This window comes from Ascaphus truei, chromosome 15, assembly GCF_040206685.1.
Source record: "Ascaphus truei isolate aAscTru1 chromosome 15, aAscTru1.hap1, whole genome shotgun sequence".
NCBI classification, from domain to species: Eukaryota; Metazoa; Chordata; class Amphibia; order Anura; family Ascaphidae; genus Ascaphus; species Ascaphus truei.
This window is the reverse complement of record NC_134497.1, coordinates 42,125,639-42,148,415: the sequence shown is the minus strand read 5'-3', so window position 1 is coordinate 42,148,415 and position 22,777 is coordinate 42,125,639. Positions and strand designations below refer to the sequence as shown.

At 50.0% G+C, this 22,777-nt stretch overlaps 1 protein-coding gene across 2 annotated transcripts in view; it reads left to right on the top strand.

The window, feature by feature from the left end:
- Positions 1-14,882: 14,882 nt before the first annotated feature.
- LOC142466868 (uncharacterized) overlaps positions 14,883-22,777 on the top strand; it is a 31,995-nt gene continuing 24,100 nt past the window's right edge. The window contains exon 1 of one of the 2 annotated variants that reach the window (XM_075572408.1): positions 14,883-14,937. Coding sequence is in view for 1 of the 2 variants with exons in the window: in XM_075572407.1 (XP_075428522.1) it covers positions 17,381-17,513 (133 nt within the window). In the remaining variant the exon portion in view is untranslated. Of the gene's footprint in view, positions 14,938-16,340; positions 17,514-22,777 lie in introns of those variants that run through there. The other variant, XM_075572407.1, reaches the window with a different exon arrangement.

Sequence of the window (22,777 nt, the reverse complement as noted above, 5' to 3'; positions counted from 1 at the left end):
CATCCTGCAGAGTTCGCTGCTTCTCCTCTGCCTTCTCAAGGTGCGTACGTAGACCTTGCAGTTGGTTGCTCTGCTTCAAACTTTTCCTTGACTTCTATCAACTGAAAATTTTCTTCTTTCAGTTTTAAGTTTTCTCTTTTTAATCTTGAATTTTCTCCTTTTTCAGTCTCTGTATTCTTCAGTGCTTCTTTGCAGTCCTTCCATTTACGCACATCTGCTTTGAGAATGACAGTCTCCTGGCATGAGACTTCCTTCTCTAGGTTGAGGGTCTGAAGCTCCTTCTGAGAGACTTTGAGATCTGTATCAAGATTGACAGTAATTTTTTTTAGCAATGTCCAGCTTCTCAGTGAGACTGTGTAGTTCCTTTCTGGAAACTTCCAGGTCTGTGCGGCAGCTGTTGGTCTCATGATGTGAGGCATCCAGTGCTCTGCGGAGTGTCTTAACCTCTTTCTGAGATACGTTCACCTCTATCCGGACACTGTTGACCTCCTGTTGTGAGGCATTCAGCTCTATGCGAAGAGTGTGAATCTCTTGCTGGAAGACTGTCATCTGCTTCAGTGCTTCCTCATACTTCCGCTTTAGCGTAGCCACCATTTTATCAGATTGGCTCTGCTTTTCGTCCATGGCGGAAATAATAGCATTTGCAGTATCTAGCTCAGTCTTGAGATCGTCCAATTCTGTCCTGGCTAAAGAGTACATTGCGAGCACATTTTCCTGTAGCTTCACGTTATTTTTCTGTAACTCAGCATTATCTACTCTCTCAAGTTTCAATTGTTCTCGAAGTAGATCATAGTCACGCCTGGCAATTTTCAGGGCGTCTTCTGGGCTGGTCAAGGGATCGTCACTCACTGGTTCCGGCTCCGCTTCCCTGGGATGACTGGTTGAGGGTTCCTCACTGTTGGCACCGGACAGACACTTCTTTGGTGTACACGACTTCTGCCTTGGGCCCTCTGGATATTCGGTTGTCCGCGGGACGAATTCTCCCTTTTCTCTAGGCTGCAGGGCATCTCGGACCCCCTTTTTCTCCACAGGATCTGCGGACATGTCTGTTCCTTCCACGGTACATGAAGAACCGCTTTCTTTTTTCGCCTTTTTGGTTTGGATGACACTGTCCCTTCAGGGATACTGGGGTCTCCATCTTCATTTGAAATTTTAGCAGCGTCACTGGATCCACCCGGCTTTTCTTGCAACTGTAATAGCTGACGGAAATATTCGGTGATCCACTGCTCCCGCGCTTTCTCCTGCTGATCATATTCGTCAAAGGGAGCGGTCTTTTCGGTTCGTGCCGAATTCAGACACCCCCACCCTTCTTGGGGTGTTTTGTGGATGTGACTCGGTTCGGGTTCTCTATAAGGGATGTCTTCCTCCTTATTGGACTGGAAGGGCCACTCTTCCGTGGGGTAGGGTTCATTACAGGAACGCTGCATCTTGTCCTCCATTTTTAGGCTATCAGGTGTAATTTTCTTCCTGACCTCAGGAGGCACTATTGCAGCTGTTGCCACTGTAATTGTGGTAGTCCTACAGGTGGGCATATTTTGCTTGTAGAGGTCGTAGCTCTCACAGGCATCTCTGTAGACTTTTCTTTCTTGGGTAAAAATTTTTTTTCCCCAATATCAGCAGTACTGTGCATGCATTTTCTCTTATCAGGTGTACAAGATGTGCAGTTGCTAGGTAAAAGTCTATTTGCTCTACACCATTTACTTGCTAGGTGCAATCCCTCCGCTTCAGCAACAGAATTTGGTTTTCTTTCTGAGTTCAGTAATTTTCAGTCTCATCTTTGGGTATTATGGCATTCACACTTCACACTTTGGGTGTCTGTTTTTGCTCCCAAGATATATATAGGCAGACTTTTTTACTTGCAGAAAAAAAACATTCTTTGCAGTGGACTATTTCTTTCATTCCTGGCAGGGTGACTCAACATTCAGCAATTGGTTTTGTAAAACCTTTTACACAGTTCAGAAATCACTTTTTCCCCTATAGGGCAATTTTACACTCAGCATTTGTTTGCTAAAAATTCCCCTGCTTCAGCACAGTCTTGTATCAATTTTCACACTTTTCTGCATATACTCCATTCACAGCTGGTAGCCCTATGCGGTGTGGCAACCTTTATTTGCAAAATCAGTACCACTCGTGGGTCACCATCTGTATTCACTGCTTCAGCAAAACTTTTGAAAACAACAAACACCTATCCCTTTTAAGGGCTGACTCACTTCTTGAACCATGACTATGGCTGGAAGGCAAAACCCCTATTTCAATGACCATATTACACTTTGTGATAGACAAAAAAGGATTAGCTGTTTCAGCAGTCTCTCTCCTCTTGGGATTGGGGCAAAGAGTCCATCTGTGGTTTTGTAAGTTTCAAAGCAGTGTAAGTTTCAGTGGTGTGTCCCTTTAACTCTGATCTCTGCTGCATGAGGTTTTTTTTTTTTTTTTTTTTAAGTTGCTCAGACTGTTTGTAGGCAAAAAGCATAACAAAAAAATTTCACATAAAAAATCTCCGGTCCTTTTTAACTACAAAGACACCTCTTGTCCCACTTCGGACACCATATGTAGACGGAACATTCACAGAGATACACAATTAGGAGGCTTTTATAAGGTGAAATTATAATAAGGCTTTATTGTGCCTTTTCCTTTTTATCAGGAAAACATCCAAACAAGGGGGTTGAACAAAGCTTCCATTCACTTGGGAGTATTTCTTGTGAAAACACTATGCAATTAATTCACATCTCCCTTAGTCAAGCATTTCTCTCAGCCCCAAAACATATAGCATGAAAATAAGCAGATATAAGCAGTCTCTTAATAATGAAAGTCTTATCTGTTATCAGCTGTAGAATAAGCTTCTCTGCTCTCCTGGAACCGCACCCGTGCGTGCACAGAAAATATCAGCGTCCAGGTTTAGAAGTCTTATTTAGTGTCTTGCAATCAGCTATGCTGGGCAGAGCTCAAGACCGGTCAGCTCAAGAGATGGGTGTTCTCTTGGTCAGTCTCTCCTGGGAGACTCAAGAACACTGCTCTGTCTCCAAAGTTCAGCTCACAAGTGAGCAAAGGAGTCCCTTCCTGTCTGAACAGACAGGCTTTTGTAAGCAATCTAAATCAGGCAGGTGATGTTTAGTAATTAACTACCAGAAGTTAACCACCACACTGCTAGATTAAAGGCACATTACTGAACAGGGATAAGTCCCCTGTTACATACCTCCCCTGTTTGTGGGAAGCTCGGGCTTACCACGGCCAAAGCCCATCCTTCCACTCTCATTCGAGATCTTTCTGTGACTTGAATGAGAGTGGATGAAGGAAGAGAAGCCCCTGTGACAGGGTAAATAAAAGCCACCAGCTATATGCCTGGCAGACATATGTTTAGCCTGCAATGCAGCAGTGACTAGGTTAACTTTTCATGGCAATTAGTTGACTCCAAGCTGCCTAATTAAGGTGTGTTAAAAACCCCCAGGATGTGCACACATGGAGGGCTGGTCAGCAGACAGGAGTGAGTTAGTGGAGAGATTACTGAATCAAGGTCTGTCTTCTTGTATCCTGTCTGAAGCCTGGGAAATACCCCGAAAACTCTGGAGAGAGAACAGCTTGATTTAAGGTCTGTTTGCAAAGTACATTTTGATGAACTGTTGTGTCTTGCACACTGAAGAAAACCTGTTTTGTTTACATGCTGAAGATAAGCCTTTTTTTCTTTTGTTTGCTGATAAGAAGCTATTTGTTTTTGGTGTGCTGTGTGTTTTAAGGCTAAAATAAATAAACCTTATTCAAAGAACCCGTGTGTGTAGTGGCATCTACGCTGCAACAGTCCCGCTGGGATTGGAGCCCTTTCTCCAGTTTATATTTGTCTCCTCCCGAAGGTGCTTGAGATCAGCACTCCTCAGTCGCTCGAGGAGGACTTTTTCCTCGTAAAGTCTTTTTATTGCGTGCGCGGTCTTAAGATTTCTGTTGCGTCGGGCACTCCTCTTTTTGTAGACAAAGTGTATGGCAACAGTTGTAGAGCAGTTAGGACTAGCCCTTAGAGTTTTCTGCTCTTGAGGCGGTCTTTCTGCAGCTTCTCCACACCACGGAGTCCCCTGTTACAGTACCTTATCAAAAACATCCGCCAAGTCCCAGTAGACCGTTGGAAGGGAAGTTTTATACTCTGCGGGTAAATCCACTCCGGCTAACATCTGTTTGGGGGGAAGACAGGTCTTGAGGCACTGGGGGCTCCATCGTATGGGTTCTTTATTAACCCAATCCAATTGTGGGTTGTGTAGTTGCAACCAGGGAAGTCCCAGAATCACATCTACCGATGGAGTATGGATCACGTCCAAGATAATCTTCTCTTGGTGACCGTCCTCCGTGGAGAGGGATAAAGAACAAGTCTCCAGAGAAATAAAAGCTGGTTGGAGTGGACGCCCGTCTATGGCCTACAGACCAACTGGAACAGCCTTAGATCGGAAGGGAATCCCATTCCTATAGGCAAAACTCTGGTCAATAAAGTTTCCTTGAGATCCAGAATCTATAAATGCGGAGGCGGGGATCAGGGAGTTATTCTAGGATAGAGATATAGGCAGCATTATACGAGTGGGAAGTTCTTTTGGAGAAGAAAGAGGAAAAGAGATTACACCCAATGAGACCCTCTCATACCTTATTGGGTCCTGGCGTTTCCCAGACGCAGAGGGCAACTTACCAGCATGATGACCGGGGTGTCCGCAGTAATGGCACAGTCCACCTTCTCGTCGGCGCTGTCTCTCAGACGCGGATAGCCGATGACTTCCGAGCTGCATGGGCTCGGGCTCATCCATGGGTTGGGGACCTCTGTGTGAGGGAGCGGGGGGAGCTCTGTGTGAGGGAGCAGGGGGGGGGAGCTCTGTGTGAGGGAGCGGGGGGGGGGAGCTCTGTGTGAGGGAGCGGGGGGGGGGAGCTGTGTGTGAGGGAGCGGGGTGGCTCTGTGTGAGGGAGCGGGGGGTTCTGTGTGAGGGAGCGGGGGGGCTGTGTGAGGGAGCGGGGGTGGCTCTGTGTGAGGGAGCGGGGAAGGAGCTGTGTGGCTGAGGTGGGGTTGTAAAAGCACCGACCTGAGACCGCGCAGGCTGATCCGGATTGCGCAGTTCGTAGTCATACGTAGCAGGATCAGGATAGGAGAAGACAGCATCGTCGGTGGACACGCCAGGGTCATTACTGGAGACATCAGGGTAAACGTTGTTCAAGCAGGAGTTCGGCAACAGGTAGTCAGGAGAGCCCCGCTTCAGCTTAGGAGCGCGGGAGTGGCCTCTGCGCGTGCGGTGACCATGGCCCATGGTACTGGTCACAGGAAGTGGTAGACAGACCAGAGTAGCACACCGCCTAGCTGCACTGGTAAACCAGTGCTTCAGCGCAAGAGTCCTGAACGGGCTGGGAAATCCTCCGTCTCAGCGCAGGAACCAGGACACAGCCTCTCTAGATTAGGGAAAGAGTAGGCCCCAGGAACCAGGAAGCTGAAGAAACACAGGGGAAACCTCCGCTTCAGCACAGGCGACAGGAACAGACCGCTGCGTGAATATAGCAGCCGGTCACAGGAACCAGGGAGCTGAAGTAACAAGGAGAGTACTCAGCTTCAGCACAGGAAACAGGAACTGACCGCTGCATGAGACTAGCAGCCGGTCACAGGAACCAGGGAGCTGAAGTAACAAGGAGTGTATTCAGCTTCAGCACAGGAAACAGGAACTGACCGCTGCATGAGACTAGCAGCCGGTCACAGGAACCAGGGAGCTGAAGTAACAAGGAGAGTACTCAGCTTCAGCACAGGAAACAGGAACTGACCGCTGCATGAGACTAGCAGCCGGTCACAGGAACCAGGGAGCTGAAGACCACAAGGAGAGTACTCCGCTTCAGCACAGGAACAGACCGCTGCGTGACACTAGTAGCCGGTCTCAGGAACCAAGGAGACAGACAAGACAAGGCTTATGGCAGAACACAGAGACATCCTGGAAGGACTATGCTCAGCAGGGAGCATTGTGGGAAAGCAGTACTTAAAGGTCAGAGAACCAATGGCAGAAGGGGCGTGTGGCAGTATTGCTTTGGTGAATGAATCCAGGCTGCAGTAAATATCAGGAGAGGTACTCCAGGACTGCACAAGTCTGCAAGGTAAGGCAACCAGTAAACCGAGGAGCGGATTCCTTACAGTACCCCCCCCCCTTCACGTGAGACCTCCGGGCGAACAAGACCACTCATAGAGTTGGGGGACCAGGAGTTGTTCCTGAACCGTCTAGAATTGGTGTTAGAGTCATGGTCCAGAGACTCGTGGTCACTCCTCTGTGTACCCCCACCCCCCGGAGAGAACCGCGGCCAGACAGGGCCATCCATGGGTCTCGGGGACATCGAGTTGTTCCTAAAGTTTTTTAGGCGGAAAGGGGATCCGTAAACGAGCAGTTCCTTGGTGAGTACTGTTCTAGGATATGAGAGTGGTGGTAGAGACATCATTGGTACATGGCTCGCCCCGCGAAATGGCTTGGGAATCCAAGGCTGTGAAGAACCGGTGGGTTCCGGAGCAGAAACGGCAGAAGAACCCCCACTAGGAACCCAGTTTATAGTAATGGGACCAGAATTTAGGATAAGCAGCCTTGATAGTTGATTGAATATACCAGGACGACCTTCGGGACAAAGAAAGTCTTGGCTGACCTCTGCATGTAGAAATTTGAGAGGGACTTCTCCTCCAGAGGTCTCCCAGGTAGTGGTCAGCGAGGGTATTGGGAGGGTAGGAGCATTTCTCAGTATTGGTATGGAAGGTGACAGGGCAAGCAGTAAACCAGGCATAGAGACCGAAATCTTGGGATACGTACAAACTCAAAGGAAATAACAGGGGCAACAGAAGGTTCCGAGGGGGAAAACCATGGTTTCACAGAGGCAGAGAAGCACTCAGCAGTGAAGCTCCCAAATACTGGGGAACCCTCAGTGGGAGATAGTATTGTCTGGGGATTAGGAATAGGCCTTGGGGCTTTAATATCAGGAGCTTGAGAAAAAGGCAGAACAAGGGTAGCGGCGGGAGGGAGGCTAACATCAGAAGCTAAAATCTGTACTTCAGTGACAGGGACCTGAGAGACAACAAGCAGCAAGTAGGAACTATGAAAACTCTTAATGGCAGACACCTTAGGAGCACAAGGAGTCTTATCCGAAACTGCAAAGGCCCTAACAACAGGGGTACTTGACATGACAAAAACATGAATAGGTGTGTTTTCTAGTGCAAAAATTCTGAAAACGGGATTCCTAGCCAGTGGTGAGGGTGTCTGGGTTTGACTAGTGAAAAAATCAGATATAGTGATAAGTGACTTAGAATCAAACACTGAGGTTCTAGGTTTGCTGGACATGTGTGAAAAAATACCCTTTAAGACAGGAGCTTTAATTTTTTCCCCGAGTAACCCAACGGTTGCTGGGGCATATTTAGACGCAGTGCTGAGGGACTGAGGTTTAGCAAGGGCAGGAAAACTAAATAGCTCAGATTTAAACACCAGGACTAAAAATATAGACAGGGTGGTCTCAGACTGTACTAAGGGCGTAACAGATATGATGATCCCTGGAGGGTTTGCATAGGCAGAGAAATCAGGGGAACTAACAGCAAGGCAAATTTCAGAGAGAGGGGAAACTGTGTGCAGGCTCCTAGCTAGCACATATGAAAAAGCGTCGCTTTTGAGTGAAAACAGTGTGTCAGCAAACATTCCTGGGAACACAACATGAACCCCAGGAGTGCCATACTGACCACTGTACGGTTTTAACCCTAAGCTTTGAGAAGGGGAGAACACAGACAGTACACGGGGGGTAATCATAACTGTACTGGTCTCTGAAGTGGGTATTTGGTAAGGAGTGTCTGGGAAACCAGAAATGACCGCAGATTCCACGACGTGGGGACTATGTGCTGAAGCAGGGATCGTCGCTCTCTGGGTGACAGACTGGTTGAGCGAAGTACCCGGGAATGGGATCTCTGCGACCAAGCTTAGGGAAAAACTTAGTAACTGAAGACATTTAACTGGAATCAGAACTTTAGCCGAAGTCTCAGGGGGCACAGTAGCTGAAACTTGAGCTGAAGCAGGGGTTTTATAGCAAAAACTAACTAATGATTCAGCAACCTTGGGGAAGTCATTCAATGCAACCTCTGCTGTAGGACTTGGGGACACAATCTCTGAAGCTAGAACGAAGGCATTAGCTTGGAGGCAGCAAGAATTTACAGGGGTTAATGCAGATAGTACCTGAGAGTAGAACATAGAGAGTTTTTCCTCTGTAATAGGTGAGACAAGGGATTTCTCCTCTGGAGCTAGGGACGTGACCATGGCTGGTGGAGGACAGGGGGTTACCAAAGGGGACTCAGAGAGCTGCCCCACAGGGGTTAATACAGGAATGACCCTGGGAACAGAACTTAGAAATTCAAACTGAGTACGTAGAGGTAGGTGGGGTTCGTTCTCTGACAGGGAAGGCATGCAGAACTGCCTAGCAAGGGTTAAAGTAGGAAAAACTTCAAGGGCTGAAAAGGGAGATTCAGAGTTAGGAATAGAGGGAAAAACGGACTTGTTCTCGGATACTAGAGCCTTAGTGTTGGCTAGAGAAATATACGTATACTCCAGGGGAATCTCACAGGACTGATCAGCAGGGGTTAACGTAGACGTATCATTGGTGTCAGAGTACCCGGGGGTACAATCAGGGCTAGGGACTGTGGCAGCTTCTACGTTAGGGGGCAGTGAAAGTGGGTTAGTTTGGTCATTTCCTGGAGAGGGAGATACGTCCCCAGGTTTAGCGACAGGACTGGCAACACAGGTGGACTGCCAAGCGGCAGCGTAGCTGGTGAGGAGAGGGTCCTGTTCTTTTATGCAAATGTCCAAAGTCAGGGAAAGTACACGGAGTATGTCTTGAGCATGAACCACCATGAGGAGAGGGTCCAGTTGTACTACGGGAATGTCCAATGATAAGGCCAAGGCAAAGAGTGCATTTCGGGCGTTGGCAAGTTTGATAGGATTCACATTATCCCAGGTTAAAGGGGAACAAACACAAGCGGCCAGAGACAGTTTTAAGTCCTTGAGGCACTAAAGCATTACTAATGAGATCGTTACGGCATTGTCTTTGCAATGGGGTTAAACCTTCATACATAATCTGATCTTCAATCAGGGGTAGTATTTCGCACAGATACTGGTTTTCAAACTGGGACTGGTCTACAGGCCGGGACAGGATTTCAGACAGAAACATACCAACCCTCACCACAGGGCGGTCCGAGTTTGTGGGGCCGAGCATACTGTCACGGCTGTGCTCGCCACAAACCTGGGTCGGACCGCGTGGCTGAGGTGGGGTTGTAAAAGCACCGACCTGAGACCGCGCAGGCTGATCCGGATTGCGCAGTTCGTAGTCATACGTAGCAGGATCAGGATAGGAGAAGACAGCATCGTCGGTGGACACGCCAGGGTCAGGACTGGAGACATCAGGGTAAACGTTGTTCAAGCAGGAGTTCGGCAACAGGTAGTCAGGAGAGCCCCGCTTCAGCTTAGGAGCGCGGGAGTGGCCTCTGCGCATGCGGCGACCATGGCCCATGGTACTGGTCACAGGAGGTGGTAGACAGACCAGAGTAGCACACCGCCTAGCTGCACTGGTAAACCAGTGCTTCAGCGCAGGAGTCCTGAGCGGGCTGGGAAATCCTCCGTCTCAGCGCAGGAACCAGGACACGGCCTCTCTAGATTAGGGAAAGAGTAGGCCCCAGGAACCAGGAAGCTGAAGAAACACAGGGGAAACCTCCGCTTCAGCACAGGTGACAGGAACAGACCGCTGCGTGAATATAGCAGCCGGTCACAGGAACCAGGGAGCTGAAGTAACAAGGAGAGTACTCAGCTTCAGCACAGGAAACAGGAACTGACCGCTGCATGAGACTAGCAGCCGGTCACAGGAACCAGGGAGCTGAAGTAACAAGGAGAGTACTCAGCTTCAGCACAGGAAACAGGAACTGACCGCTGCATGAGACTAGCAGCCGGTCACAGGAACCAGGGAGCTGAAGTAACAAGGAGAGTACTCAGCTTCAGCACAGGAAACAGGAACTGACCGCTGCATGAGACTAGCAGCCGGTCACAGGAACCAGGGAGCTGAAGACCACAAGGAGAGTACTCCGCTTCAGCACAGGAACAGACCGCTGCGTGACACTAGCAGCCGGTCTCAGGAACCAAGGAGACAGACAAGACAAGGCTTATGGCAGAACACAGAGACATCCTGGAAGGACTATGCTCAGCAGGGAGCATTGTGGGAAAGCAGTACTTAAAGGTCAGAGAACCAATGGCAGAAGGGGCGTGTGGCAGTATTGCTTTGGTGAATGAATCCAGGCTGCAGTAAATATCAGGAGAGGTACTCCAGGACTGCACAAGTCTGCAAGGTAAGGCAACCAGTAAACCGAGGAGCGGATTCCTTACAGTGAGGGAGCGGGGGGGGGGGCTGTGTGTGAGGGAGCAGGGGGGGAGCTCTGTGTGAGGGAGCGGGGGGGAGCTCTGTGTGAGGGAGCAGGGGGGGGGCTCAGTGTGAGGGAGCGGGGGGGGCTCAGTGTGAGGGAGCGGGGGGGCTCTGTGTGAGGGAGCGGGGGTGCTGTGTGAGGGAACGGGGGGAGCTCTGTGTGAGGGAGCGGGGGGAGCTCTGTGTGAGGGAACGGGGGGGAGCTCTGTGTGAGGGAGTGGGGGGGGCTCTGTGTCAGGGATTGGGGGGGGCTCTGTGTGAGGGATTTGGGAGGCTCTGTGTGAGGGAGCAGGGGGGGAGCTCTGTGTGAGGGAGCGGGGAGGGCTGTGTGTGAGGGAGCGGGGGGGGAGCTCTGTGTGAGGGAGCGGGGGGGGAGCTCTGTGTGAGGGAGCGGGGGGGCTGTGTGTCAGGGAGCAGGAGCGGGGAGCTCTGTGTGAGGGAGCGGGGGGGAGCTCTGTGTGAGGGAGAGGGGGGGAGCTCTGTGTGAGGGAGCGGGGGGGGGCTCTGTGTGAGGGAGCGGGGGGGAGCTCTTTGTGAGTGAGCGGGGGGAGCTGTGTGTGAGGAAGCAGGGGGGAGCTGTGTGTGAGGGAGTGGGAGGGGGGGCTCTGTGTGAGGGAGCGGGGGGGAGCTCTGTGTGAGGGAGCGGGAGGGGGGGGCTCTGTGTGAGGGAGTGGGGGGCTGTGTGAGGGAGCGGGGGGGCTCTGTGTGAGGGAGCAGGGGGGCTGTGTGAGGGAGCGGGGGGCTCTGTGTGAGGGAGCGGGGGGGAGAGCTCTCTGTGTGAGGGAGCGGGGGGGCTCTGTGTTGTGAGGGAGCGGGGAGGGGCTCTGTGTGAGGGAGCGGAGGGGCTCTGTGTGAGGGAGCGGGGGGGCTCTGTGTGAGGGAGCAGGGGGGGCTCTGTGTGAGGGAGCGGGGGGCTCTGTGTGAGGGAGTGGGGGGGCTCTGTGTGAGGGAGCAGGGGGGGGCTCTGTGTAAGGGAGCGGGTGGGGGCTCTGTGTGAGGGAGCGGGGGGCTGAGTGAGGGAGCTGGGGGGGGAGCTGTGTGTTAGGGAGCGGGGGGGGGGGCTCTGTGTGAGAAAGCAGGGGGGGAGCTGTGTGTGAGGGAGCAGGGGGGGAGCTGTGTGTGAAGGAGCAGGGGGGGCTGTGTGTGAGGGAGCGGGGGGGAGCTCTGTGTTGTGAGGGAGCGGGGGGGAGCTCTGTGTTGTGAGGAAGCGGGGGGGAGCTCTGTGTGAGGGAGCGGAGCGGGCTCTGTTTGAGGGAGCGGGGGGGGCTCTGTGTGAGGGAGCGGGTTTCTCTGTGTGAGGGAGCAGGGGGGGCTCTGTGTAAGAGAGCGGGTGGGGGCTCTGTGTGAGGGAGCGGGGGGCTGAGTGAGGGAGCTGGGGGGGGAGCAGTGTGTTAGGGAGCGGGGGGGCTCTGTGTGAGCGAGCGGGGGGGAGCTCTGTGTGAGGGAGCAGGGGGGGAGCTGTGTTTGAGGGAGCAGGGGGGGAGCTGTGTGTGAGGGAGCATGGGGGCTGTGTGTGAGGGAGCGGGGGGGAGCTCTGTGTTGTGAGGAAGCGGGGGGGAGCTCTGTGTGAGGGAGCGGAGGGGGCTCTGTTTGAGGGAGCGAGGGGGGCTCTGTGTGAGGGAGCGGGGGGGGCTCTGTGTGAGGGAGCGGGGGGGGCTCTGTGTGAGGGAGCAGGGGGGGCTGTGTGAGGGAGCGGGGGGGCTCTGTGTGAGGGAGCGGGGGGGCTCTGGTGAGGGAGCGGGGGGGAGCTCTGTGTGAGGGAGCAGGGGGGCTCTGTGTGAGGGATTGGGGGGGCTCTGTGTGAGGGATTGGGGGGGCTCTGTGTGAGGGAGCAGGGGGGGGGGGCTCTGTGTGAGGGAGCGGGGAAGGCTGTGTGTGAGCGAGCGGGGGGGAGCTCTGTGTGAGGGAGCGGGGGGGAGCTCTGTGTGAGGGAGCGGGAGGGCTGTGTGTGAGGGAGCAGGAGGGGGGAGCTCTGTGTGAGGGAGAGGGGGGGAGCTCTGTGTGAGGGAGCGGGGGGGGGCTCTGTGTGAGGGAGCGGGGGGGGAGCTGTGTGTGAGGGAGCAGGGGGGAGCTGTGTGTGAGGGAGCAGGGGGGGAGCTCTGTGTGAGGGAGCGGGGGGGCTCTGTGTGAGGGAGCGGGGGGGCTCTGTGTGAGGGAATGGGGGGGGAGCTCTGTGTAAGGGAGTGGGGGGGCTCTGTGTGAGGGAGCGTGGGGGCTCTGTGTGAGGGAGCAGGGAGGCGGCTCTGTGTGAGGGAGCGGGGGGACCTCTGTGTGAGGGAGCGGGGGGGGGAGCTCTGTGTGAGGGAGCGGGGGGGCTCTGTTTTAGGGAACGGGGGGGAGCTCTGTGTGAGGGAGCGAGGAGGGGTAGATCTGTGTGAGGGAGCGGGGGGAGCTGTGTGTGAGGGAGTGGGGCGGGGCTCTTTGTGAGGGAGCAGTGGGGGAGCTTTGTGTGAGGGAGCAGGGGAGCTCTGTGTGTGAGGGAGCGGGGGGGAGCTCTGTGTGTGAGGGAGCGGGGGGGGAGCTGTGTGTGAGGGAGCGGGGGGAGCTCTGTGTTGTGAGGGAGCGGGGGGGGGAGCTCTGTGTGAGGGAGCGGGGGGGCTCTGTGTGAGGGAGCAGGGGGGGCTCTGTGTGAGGGAGCTGGGGGGGCTCTGTGTGAGGGAGCGGGGGGGCTCTGTGTGAGGGAGCGGGGGGGCTCTGTGTGAGGGAGCGGGGGGGCTCTGTGTGAGGGAGCGGGGGGGGAGCTCTGTGTGAGGGAGCGAGGGGGGAGCTCTGTGTGAGGGAGCGGGGGGGAGCTCTGTGTGAGGGAGCGGGGGGGCTGTGTGTGAGGGAGCGGGGGGGAGCTCTGTGTGAGGGAGCGGGGGGGGGAGCTCTGTGTGAGGGAGTGAGGGGGGAGCTCTGTGTGAGGGAGCGGGGGGAGCTCTGTGTGAGGGAGCGGGAGGGCTCTGTGTGAGGGAGCGGGGGGGCTGTGTGAGGGAGGGGGGAGGCTCAGTGTGAGGGAGCAGGAGGGGGCTCTGTGTGAGGGAGCAGGGGGGCTCTGTGTGAGGGAGCAGGCAGGGGGCTCTGTGTGAGGGAGCGGGGGGGGCTCTGTGTGAGGGAGAGGGGGGGCTTTGTGTGAGGGAGCAGGGGGGGGGGCTCTGTGTGAGGGAGCGGGGGGCTCTGTGTGAGGGAGCAGGGGGGGGCTCTGTGTGAGGGAGCAGGGGGGGCTCTGTGTGAAGGAGCGGGGGGGCTCTGTGTGAGGGAGCGGGGGGGCTGTGTGAAGGAGCGGGGGGTTGTGTGAGGGAGCGGGGGGGGGCTCTGTGTGAGGGAGCAGGGGGGGCTCTGTGTGAGGGAGCAGGGGGGGCTGTGTGAGGGAGCGGGGGGGCTCTGTGTGAGGGAGCGGGGGGGCTCTGTGTGAGGGAGCAGGGGGGGCTCTGTGTGGGGTGCGGTGGGGGCTCTGTGTGAGGGAGCAGGGGGGGCTGTGTGAGGGAGCGGGGGGGCTCTGTGTGAGGGAGCGGGGGGGCTCTGTGTGAGGGAGCGGGGGGGCTCTGTGTGAGGGATTGGGGGGGCTCTGTGTGAGGGATTGGGGGGGCTCTGTGTGAGGGAGCAGGGGGGGAGCTCTGTGTGAGGGAGCAGGGGGGGAGCTCTGTGTGAGGGAGCGGGGAGGGCTGTGTGTGAGCGAGCGGGGGGGGGGAGCTCTGTGTGAGGGAGCGGGGGGGCTGTGTGTGAGGGAGCAGGAGGGGGGAGCTCTGTGTGAGGGAGAGGGGGGAGCTCTGTGTGAGGGAGCAGGGGGGGCTCTGTGTGGGGTGCGGTGGGGGCTCTGTGTGAGGGAGCAGGGGGGGCTCTGTGTGAGGGATCAGGGGGGCTCTGTGTGAGGGAGCAGGGGGGGGCTCTGTGTGAGGGAGCAGGGGGGGCTCTGTGTGGGGTGCGGTGGGGGCTCTGTGTGAGGGAGCAGGGGGGGGCTTTGGTGAGGGAGCAGGGGGGGGGCTCTGTGTGAGGGAGCAGGGGGGCTCTGTGTGAGGGAGCAGGGGGGGCTTTGGTGAGGGAGCAGGGGGGGGCTCTGTGTGAGGGAGCAGGGGGGCTCTGTGTGAGGGAGCAGGGGGGGCTCTGTGTAAGGAAGCAGGGTGGGGGGCTTTGTTGAGGGAGTGGGGGGGGGGGGCAGTTGTTAGCTTGGAAAATACCACACACACGCACGTTATGTCATATCCAGGTTATCTCCTTCATAGCAACATTGGCCAAAAGGGAGGAACTGAAGCAGCTTTACTGAGATATATTAAGGACCAAGAGGAGTATTCACAGCTACATGCAGCAGAAACTATCTTCCCCTAGCACAGTGCCTGGGAAATGTTACTGTCTTGTTTCTAATCTACACAGCATGTGACACGTGATCCGTTTTGAAGTCTAAAAACTACAACTCCCATGAGCCCCTTAGTGTGAGCATGCGCAGTAGGACACAGAGCTGTGACCTGGATGTAGTCAGTGTCTCTACTTCCGGGAAAGTGAACCTGAGACCAGCAGAGAGAGAAGAGGAGAGATCAGAGAGAGGTGTGTTTTCTTTCTTCTCCCCTGTAGCTACTGATGCCGCGTTGTCATGACACACGTGTATGTGTATTTATATATATATATATATATATATATACACACACACACACACACACACACACACACACACACACACACCAGCTCAGGCTTTTTTTTCACATAGATATTTATTACATTTTTCAGCATGACATAAAATAGAACAAATTCAAAGACAGAAAACAATATTTACATACAGAAAATAAACAAAATTTCAGTGGTAAACCATACAGATTCGGGATTTTGCCATTGGCCATATTCTATATGTATGGATGCCCAAAGACAGTTTGGTTAGGCCAAATTTATAGATACAATATGTCCGGGAGTTCCCAAATATATAACAACAATATTTTTGACAGTAATGAAATATAATAAGGGGGGAGGCCACCATCTATCCCATCTTCCAGAAGAGCCCACCAGATCAGAGATCAGAAATCTATCCTAAATGCTGCTGCCAGAATCACTCAACTCGTTCCGAGATCTGTCTCAGCATCTCCCCTCATGAAATCCCTCTCCTGGCCTCCGATCATATTACGCATCTCTCACTCCATGCTTCTCCTCACTTTTAAAGCTTTACACTCTTCTGCCCCTCCTTACATCTCAGCCCTAATTTCTCGTTGTGCACCATCCCGACTCTTGCGTTCTTCTCAAGGATGTCTTCTTTCTACCCCCTTTGTATCTAAAGCCCTCTCCCGCCTTAAACCTTTTTCACTGACTGCCCTGCACCTCTGGAATGCCCTTCCCCTCAGTACCCGACTAGCACCCTCTCTATCCACCTTTAAGACCCACCTTAAGACACACTTGCTTAAAGAAGCATATGAATAGCACTGTGGATATTCTGAACACATGAGACATAAAGCTTGGCCCCCTGCAGACGCACTTACCAGAACTCCCTCCTACTGTCTCTGTACGTTCTCCCTACCTACCAATTAGACTGTAAGCTCCTCGGGGCAGGGTCTCCTCTTCCTTAATGTTACTTTTATGTCTAAAGCACTTATTCCCATGCTCTGTTATCTATTTGATTACCACATCTATTACTACTGTGAAGCGCTTTGTACATTAATGGCGCTATATAAATAAAGACATACAATACAATTAGTACTTTTCCAAGCCCAACCCAGTCACCCTACACTAATTGATAAGGACATTTTTTATTTTAAGGTTGCGGCCACGCTGTCGATGAGCCGCTCAATCTTGTTAGCGGTGATGTCACTAACTCTCCAAGCATGCGCGCAGGTGTGCATAATTTTGCGGGGGTGGCATGGATCGGGGCTCTGTGTGTAGTATGTGTGGAGATGTGTTCTGTGTGCATTGAGTGCGCTTCAAAGTCAATTTTCTTTGTCTCCCCAAGAGCCGAGCTTGGGAGAGCGTACCTGCCCGTGCACGAGCGTGGGCTGTGTGAGCGTGGCCGTACACATTCACTGAAGTAAACTCTCCAAGCGCGCTCAGCGGCAGCGTGGACGCAGCCTAATTCATCTCTCGGGCCAAGGATCCCAAATGTTATAAAATTTGTCAGTGTAACATCTCCGAAAGTCTGTCAACCTCTCCATTGTCATTATCTCGTTTTAATCTGTTTTCCACTGTCTGCATGAGGGAGCCTGCTTCTTCCAAGCTGCCACAATCGCACATCTGGCCGCAGTCAGAATAAAAGAGATTAAACATTTCAAGTGGGGTTTAGTATCCTCCACAGGTTTGGCTAATAAATCGACCAAAGTGTCTATAGGGGTCGATAACTCTGTTATATATCTAATCATATTTTGAATGGTAATCCAGAAATTTTTGATAACAGGGCATGTCCACCAAATATGGATCATGTCCCCCTTCTGTCTCAACCACTCAGAGGCCTCCGGATAAATTTGATTCAACATGCTTGGGGTGAGGTACCAATAATATAAAATCTTATAGATGTTTTCTTTTATCGTAGTACATATGGAGATTTTTGCTGCGAATTCCTAAATGTCTTTCCAGTCATCATGGTCAATTTCCAGATGTAAATCCGCAGCCCACCTAAGCATGTAACTGTGGTCTGGAGCGTTACCCGATGCCTCGAAACCTAAATACATTTTCGAGATCAGACCCTTCTGCTTGATTCCCCTCCTACAGATCATCTCAAAGTTCGCAAATTCAGGGAAGAGAAAATTCCGAGATACTGTGTGTATAAAATGTCTGATTTGGAGATGTTTAAATAGGGGGAGGTCTGGGGCTTCGAATTTGCTGCGGAGATTTTGGAAACTGAGAAGCCTTCCTTTACTTAAAAGTCTGCAATTGTGTTGATATGTTTGATTTTTAAATTGGTCGAATCGTTTTGAATTATAAGCTGGGGGGAAATTAGGGTTATTGACAAGGGGGGCGAGTTGGGAAATATGTGAGGCAAACTTGAATTTTTCTTTCGTTTTGTTCCAGACGTTCCATGTACACCTCATCGCTCCCAGATCAGCAATTCCCATGCCCGACTCTCGTTTATCAGGGGCCCAGAGTGACATTGGTAGAGAGAGTATTTTTGAATAGTGGGACTCAATGGCCAACCAACAATACAATTTTGGGTCAGCATTCCAGACTACTACTTGTTTAAGCTGAGCAGCCTGGTAATATTTCAGTATATCTGGAACTCCCAAGCCCCCTTTCGCCTTTGGAGTCAACATGAGTGACCTCGCCGTCCTAGGTCTCTTATTTTGCCAGATAAACTGGAATATTCTATTTTGCATGTTTGTCATTTCCGATGCAGGAATCTGGATTGGAAGAGTCTGGAGATAATATAGTAATCTAGGTAGAATATTCATCTTAATTTGTCCTAATTCAATAGATCCTTCTTGATCCTATCAAATAAGGGAGAGTAATTGCATTGATAGAGGGAGCTGCAATACCTAGCAATATGGGCTCCTAGGTATTTAATATGGGAGGGGCACTGTGGCTTTTATTTCTCCACAGTAGAACGTAACATTTGGGCACACCGTCCCTCGCAACACAAAATATAGCAGCAAAATAAATCCTGCTGCACATTGGGAGAACTTACTAACACTGCAAGCCTATCAGGCTGTAACAGAAACAATCTTGAAAGGGTGGAGCCCCACGGGGGTGAAACGCGTTAGAGCGCTGAGGGGGGACTCCTTCTCCCCTTTTTTATCTATGTTTGCCATGAATCAATAAAGGCTTATATACTGCCTGGCTGATCACTTTCTTCACGGAGAGGAAGCCTATCAGACTGGCTGGCTAATCCCTAACCAAACCGTTAACTTATATCAAACAGTCAGAAAACAATATGAACAGTTCTTACTGTGGTTTAGAGATGTAGCTGTGAATCCATCTGCATAGCAGCTTGTGTAGGATAGCTCTGAGACATTTTTATTTGTTGAAATACATGCAACATATACAATACAAAAACAGACTGTCAAAACATTACATATTTACATCGGGAGGGAGAAAAAAATAAAACACATTCAGTGCAATTATTTAAAATATTTACATTTCTCCACAGTTTTTTCCCCACTGTTTCTGTTCTATTCTGCTTTTTCCCCTCTGTTTCTGCCCTCTGATCTGAGCAACCATCATTTGCAATGTTTCCTCCTCAGAAAGTTCTTTCTTTCTAAGGCCTCGGCCATGGTTACTCCTACACACAACAGTATAGGCAGGAGGAGGTGAAGTATCCCTCTTACGCGTTTCGCGCTCTTGCAGCGCTTCATCAAAGAGTCTCTTTGATAAAGCGCTACTAGAGCGCGAAACGCGTAAGAGGGATACTTCACCTCCTGCCTATACTGTTGTGTGTATTACACAAATAAACCTCATTTTTTATAGCAGCTTTATTGTCTGGTCCCCGCTTTCGTTTGCTGTGCTCTTCCGGTTCCTTACCCACGTGGATTTACAGGAACGACCTTGTCTATGCAAAATCAGTGGAGATGCACGCTGCAGAAGAGTCCTGAATAATCACAGACTGGGAGTACTACCAATATCCTTATTAATGCCATTGTACTGCATATATATGGGAGAATTCACCTTGCTGCCGTTCACTTGATTATAGGGACACAGTGCCATCTGTGATTACCATCAAGATACATTGAACAATCAGTTTGCAGGTTTACATTATTGTAGCTATTTGGACTTTTTTCAATGTTTATGGATATCAGATACACATAGGTTGGTTAATAGTGGTTTGAGCTCTGTGGGAGACTTAGCAGTCTCTTTTTCAACATTAACCTGTGACATTATTCTATCTGTTGGTGGGAATACCACATTGACATAAACAAAAAGTGGTAAGAAAAAGGTCTTTATGACCCGTACTCTATTTTCAAAGCTCATTTTCCACCACTTCCACCTTTGGACTTTCCAGTTACAGATATCCAGTTTCGGCTGCCAGTTTTGCTCACTCATGTCCTCTTTCCCAAATGTGATGCCCAAAATCTTAATGTCATTTTGCGGTTCAGGAAATCCACCAGCTAACTGGAAATCAGGGTCAGGAGACCCTACGCAACAGGAGACACATTTCTCATGATTTATCCTTGAATTTGACACAATTACGTATTTATCAATTAAAGTTCTCACTTCTTTGCACTTCTTCAGAACTGGTTACAAATATTGTAACATCATCTGCATAGGCAAGACATTTTATTTTTTCCTGAGAAGAGACTGGTAACAAAAAGTCTTATGTTTATATTGCCCTCCAAAAGTCTAAGAAAAGGATCTATTGCAAAAATATATAACAGGGAACTTAGAGGACATCCTTGCCGAACGCCAGATTTTATATTAAACCGCTCTCCTTGACACCCATTCACTATTGGGATTCCTGATACTCCATTATACAAAGTCTTAAGCCACATTATAAATGTATTGGGGATCCCATACCTTTTTAGGACAGAAAATTGAAAAGTATGATTAACTCTATCAAAGGCTTTGCTTTGATCTATACTTAGTACATATCCCTTCATAGAGCCTGTCCTGCTGTACTCAAAGATTTCTCTTACCAGTAACAGGTTATTCAATATCTTTCTCCCTTTCACTGCACAGCCCTGTCGTTCACTAATCAGCGTACCTGACACGCTACTTAACCTAATAATCAGAATCTTCGCTAAAATCTTGTCAACATTTAATAATGCTATGGGTCTCTAATTTTTTTAATCATACTTATTACCCTTTTAATATAATAATACTAATAAGGATTCCTGCTGGGAGTTTCCTAGTTCTTGGGAAAACAAAATGGAATTGTAAAGCTGAGCTAGGAGCGGCGCTAAAACATCCTTGAAACATTTATAAAACTCAGCAGTTAGACCGTCTGATCCAGGAGTTTTCTTTAATTGCAAAGATGCTATGGCATCAGCTACCTCAGAGTTACTGATGGGTTTTATAAGGGCCTCTGTCTCTTCCTTATCAAGGGTTGGTAGTCTTAAATGATTTAGAAACTGCCCTATCTCACTCAGTGCAGGGTCCTCTGATGTATATAAATCACTGTAGAATCTTGAGATTAGATCTAATATCTCCCTATTTGTCTGCATCACTACGCCCTCCTCATTTAACAGACCTGGAATTATTTTCCTCTCTCTCCTCCCCTTATATGCCTCAAAGGGGTCTGGAGAAGTGGAAAACTGGTTCCCAAAACTGCGTTCCTCCTGTAGAGTTTTACACCTCTTGTACTGAAACTCCAGCATTTTCTTCCTTATTTCTGCTATCTCCTTTCCCAAGCCTTCTCTCCCCAGTTGTAGTTCTGAATTCAGTTTTGTCAGTTTATTTCTCAACTGAATATACTTCTGCTGTGGATTTGATATACCAACTGTCATGATAATGTCATGAGATATTGGGTATTTTTAATCCCTTTGGTGCTTGAGGGGTCAACGAGCTACACTTGTTTAACAAAATACCAAATGCTGGGTTTGAATCTGGTCAGGACTGTTTCTGTCTGCTCTGAATTTCAAAGGAACTTACTTGGGGCGGGGGTCCATCCTGGATAGCCCACTCAAGGTGTCAATTGTTTTAATCAAAGAAGAGCAGCTTCAAAGTATTCTGTAGAAAGGGGTGGGCTTATGACGGTGCTTTAAGAAAGTATTGTATCTAAGTCTGGGGGAGATTGTTACTGGGCAGATCTGACTAGGGGCATGCTTGGAAAGCATAGCAGACCTCATCTTCTGAACCAGTGCCTCTCTGGGAAAATCCATAGCATGTGGTAATGTACTGTATAGGATTTTCTGTTTTACCCCTTTTATTTTAAGAAGCTGCTCTGCATTATATTGTAATTGTATGTTTATTTTGTAATACCTTTTCTGTAATTCAAGCACTGTATTTTTATATATATTAAACCATTTAATAAGTAATGCTTTGGGCTCTGAATGAACTTTGTGCACGCTGGAGAGAATAACTTGCTAAATTCAGGCACATGTTACTACAACTGATTTTGTGTTAAAGTGCATAGCTTTTCCTATAATAAACAGGGACCTGAGGCCCTGGCGGATATTTTAGTCTAAGATCTTTTATCATATCTGCATAACCTCAGGTGGTGGCAGTGGATGCTTATGATGTGCAATTGAGTAGGGGGTTAATGCTAACTCGCTGGTTCCTTGCAGAGGAGAAAGGGGGGTTGCTAGAGAAGCCTTTGGGTATTAACCCTGGTTGCATATCTAAAGTCACGTGCTCACTTGTGTGCTGTTCGTGGCGGGGGTATATTGGGACGGCTTGAGGAGAGATACAACCCATTTGAGGGACCCCTGAGTGGGTGAAGAGTGGGTACGCTTGCGAGCGTCAGTATTAACCCTTGTCCTGTATGCAGGTCGCGTGCTAGCTGGGGGTCGTACGTGACACCAACCCTAGCTTCTTTTTTGAAGAACATTTTTATATCTGATTTAACATTTTCCCACCATTCTGCATAGTTTGAAAACAAAAACTGCGTAGAAATCCTATTTATCAGAAAGGTTTCAAATCGTTGCCTTAAGGATTCCTGCTCTAACAGTTTAGAGTTTAATTTCCAAACTCCTCTACCAATACGTATGGCTTCTTTAAGATTAATAGTGGCCTCTACCAAGAGGTGGTCAGTAAATGCTGCTGACTTTAAACTAATTGTACCAATTTCAACAGCACTGGTTACATAAATTCTATCCAAATAACTGCTGTATTCCCCCTTACTATAGGTATACCCAGGCTTGTCTGGAAACATAACCTTATATGCATCCTTAAGGTTTGCATCTCTACACATTTGATTTAAAAAAAAACATATGTTATTTTTCCTTTTCCCCCTGACCTATCCTGATTACATGTTACACAATTGAAATCTTCAGCTAACATCACTGTTTTACTTGTAAATAAATACGGCTTTATTTGTTCAAGTAAGAGTTTCCTCATACTTTTTTGGGGGGGTCCATAAACATTAATTAACCTATATTGTGCTTTGTCAATAAAAATATCAATTAATAGACACCGACCTGGTGAAATTTCAACTAATTTTATGCACTGAAAATGTGCAATCTTAAAAACCCAACACCATCATGAGAATCAGGCCCAATAGACCAAAAGGAAGTCTTCTCTCCAATCTCTTTTAGAATTAAAGATGCCAGATGCTGAATTCAGTCTAGTTTCCTGTAGAAAATAAATATTATAATCCCATTTTTTCAATTTCCTAAAAGTAATACCACAGGAAGTTGCAGTTCTAACACTGTTAACGTTCACAGTGCAAAACCTTATAGGCTGTGCGGGGTCAGTGGGCGGTCACATCTTTCTTTTTTTACAGTATCTGCTATTCCCTCCTCCCTCTCACTTTTGAGGGCTTCTGTTCCACCTTCCTCCATTGCATCCATAACGTCCCCCCAAGCCAATGCATCAAAGGTATTTGAGG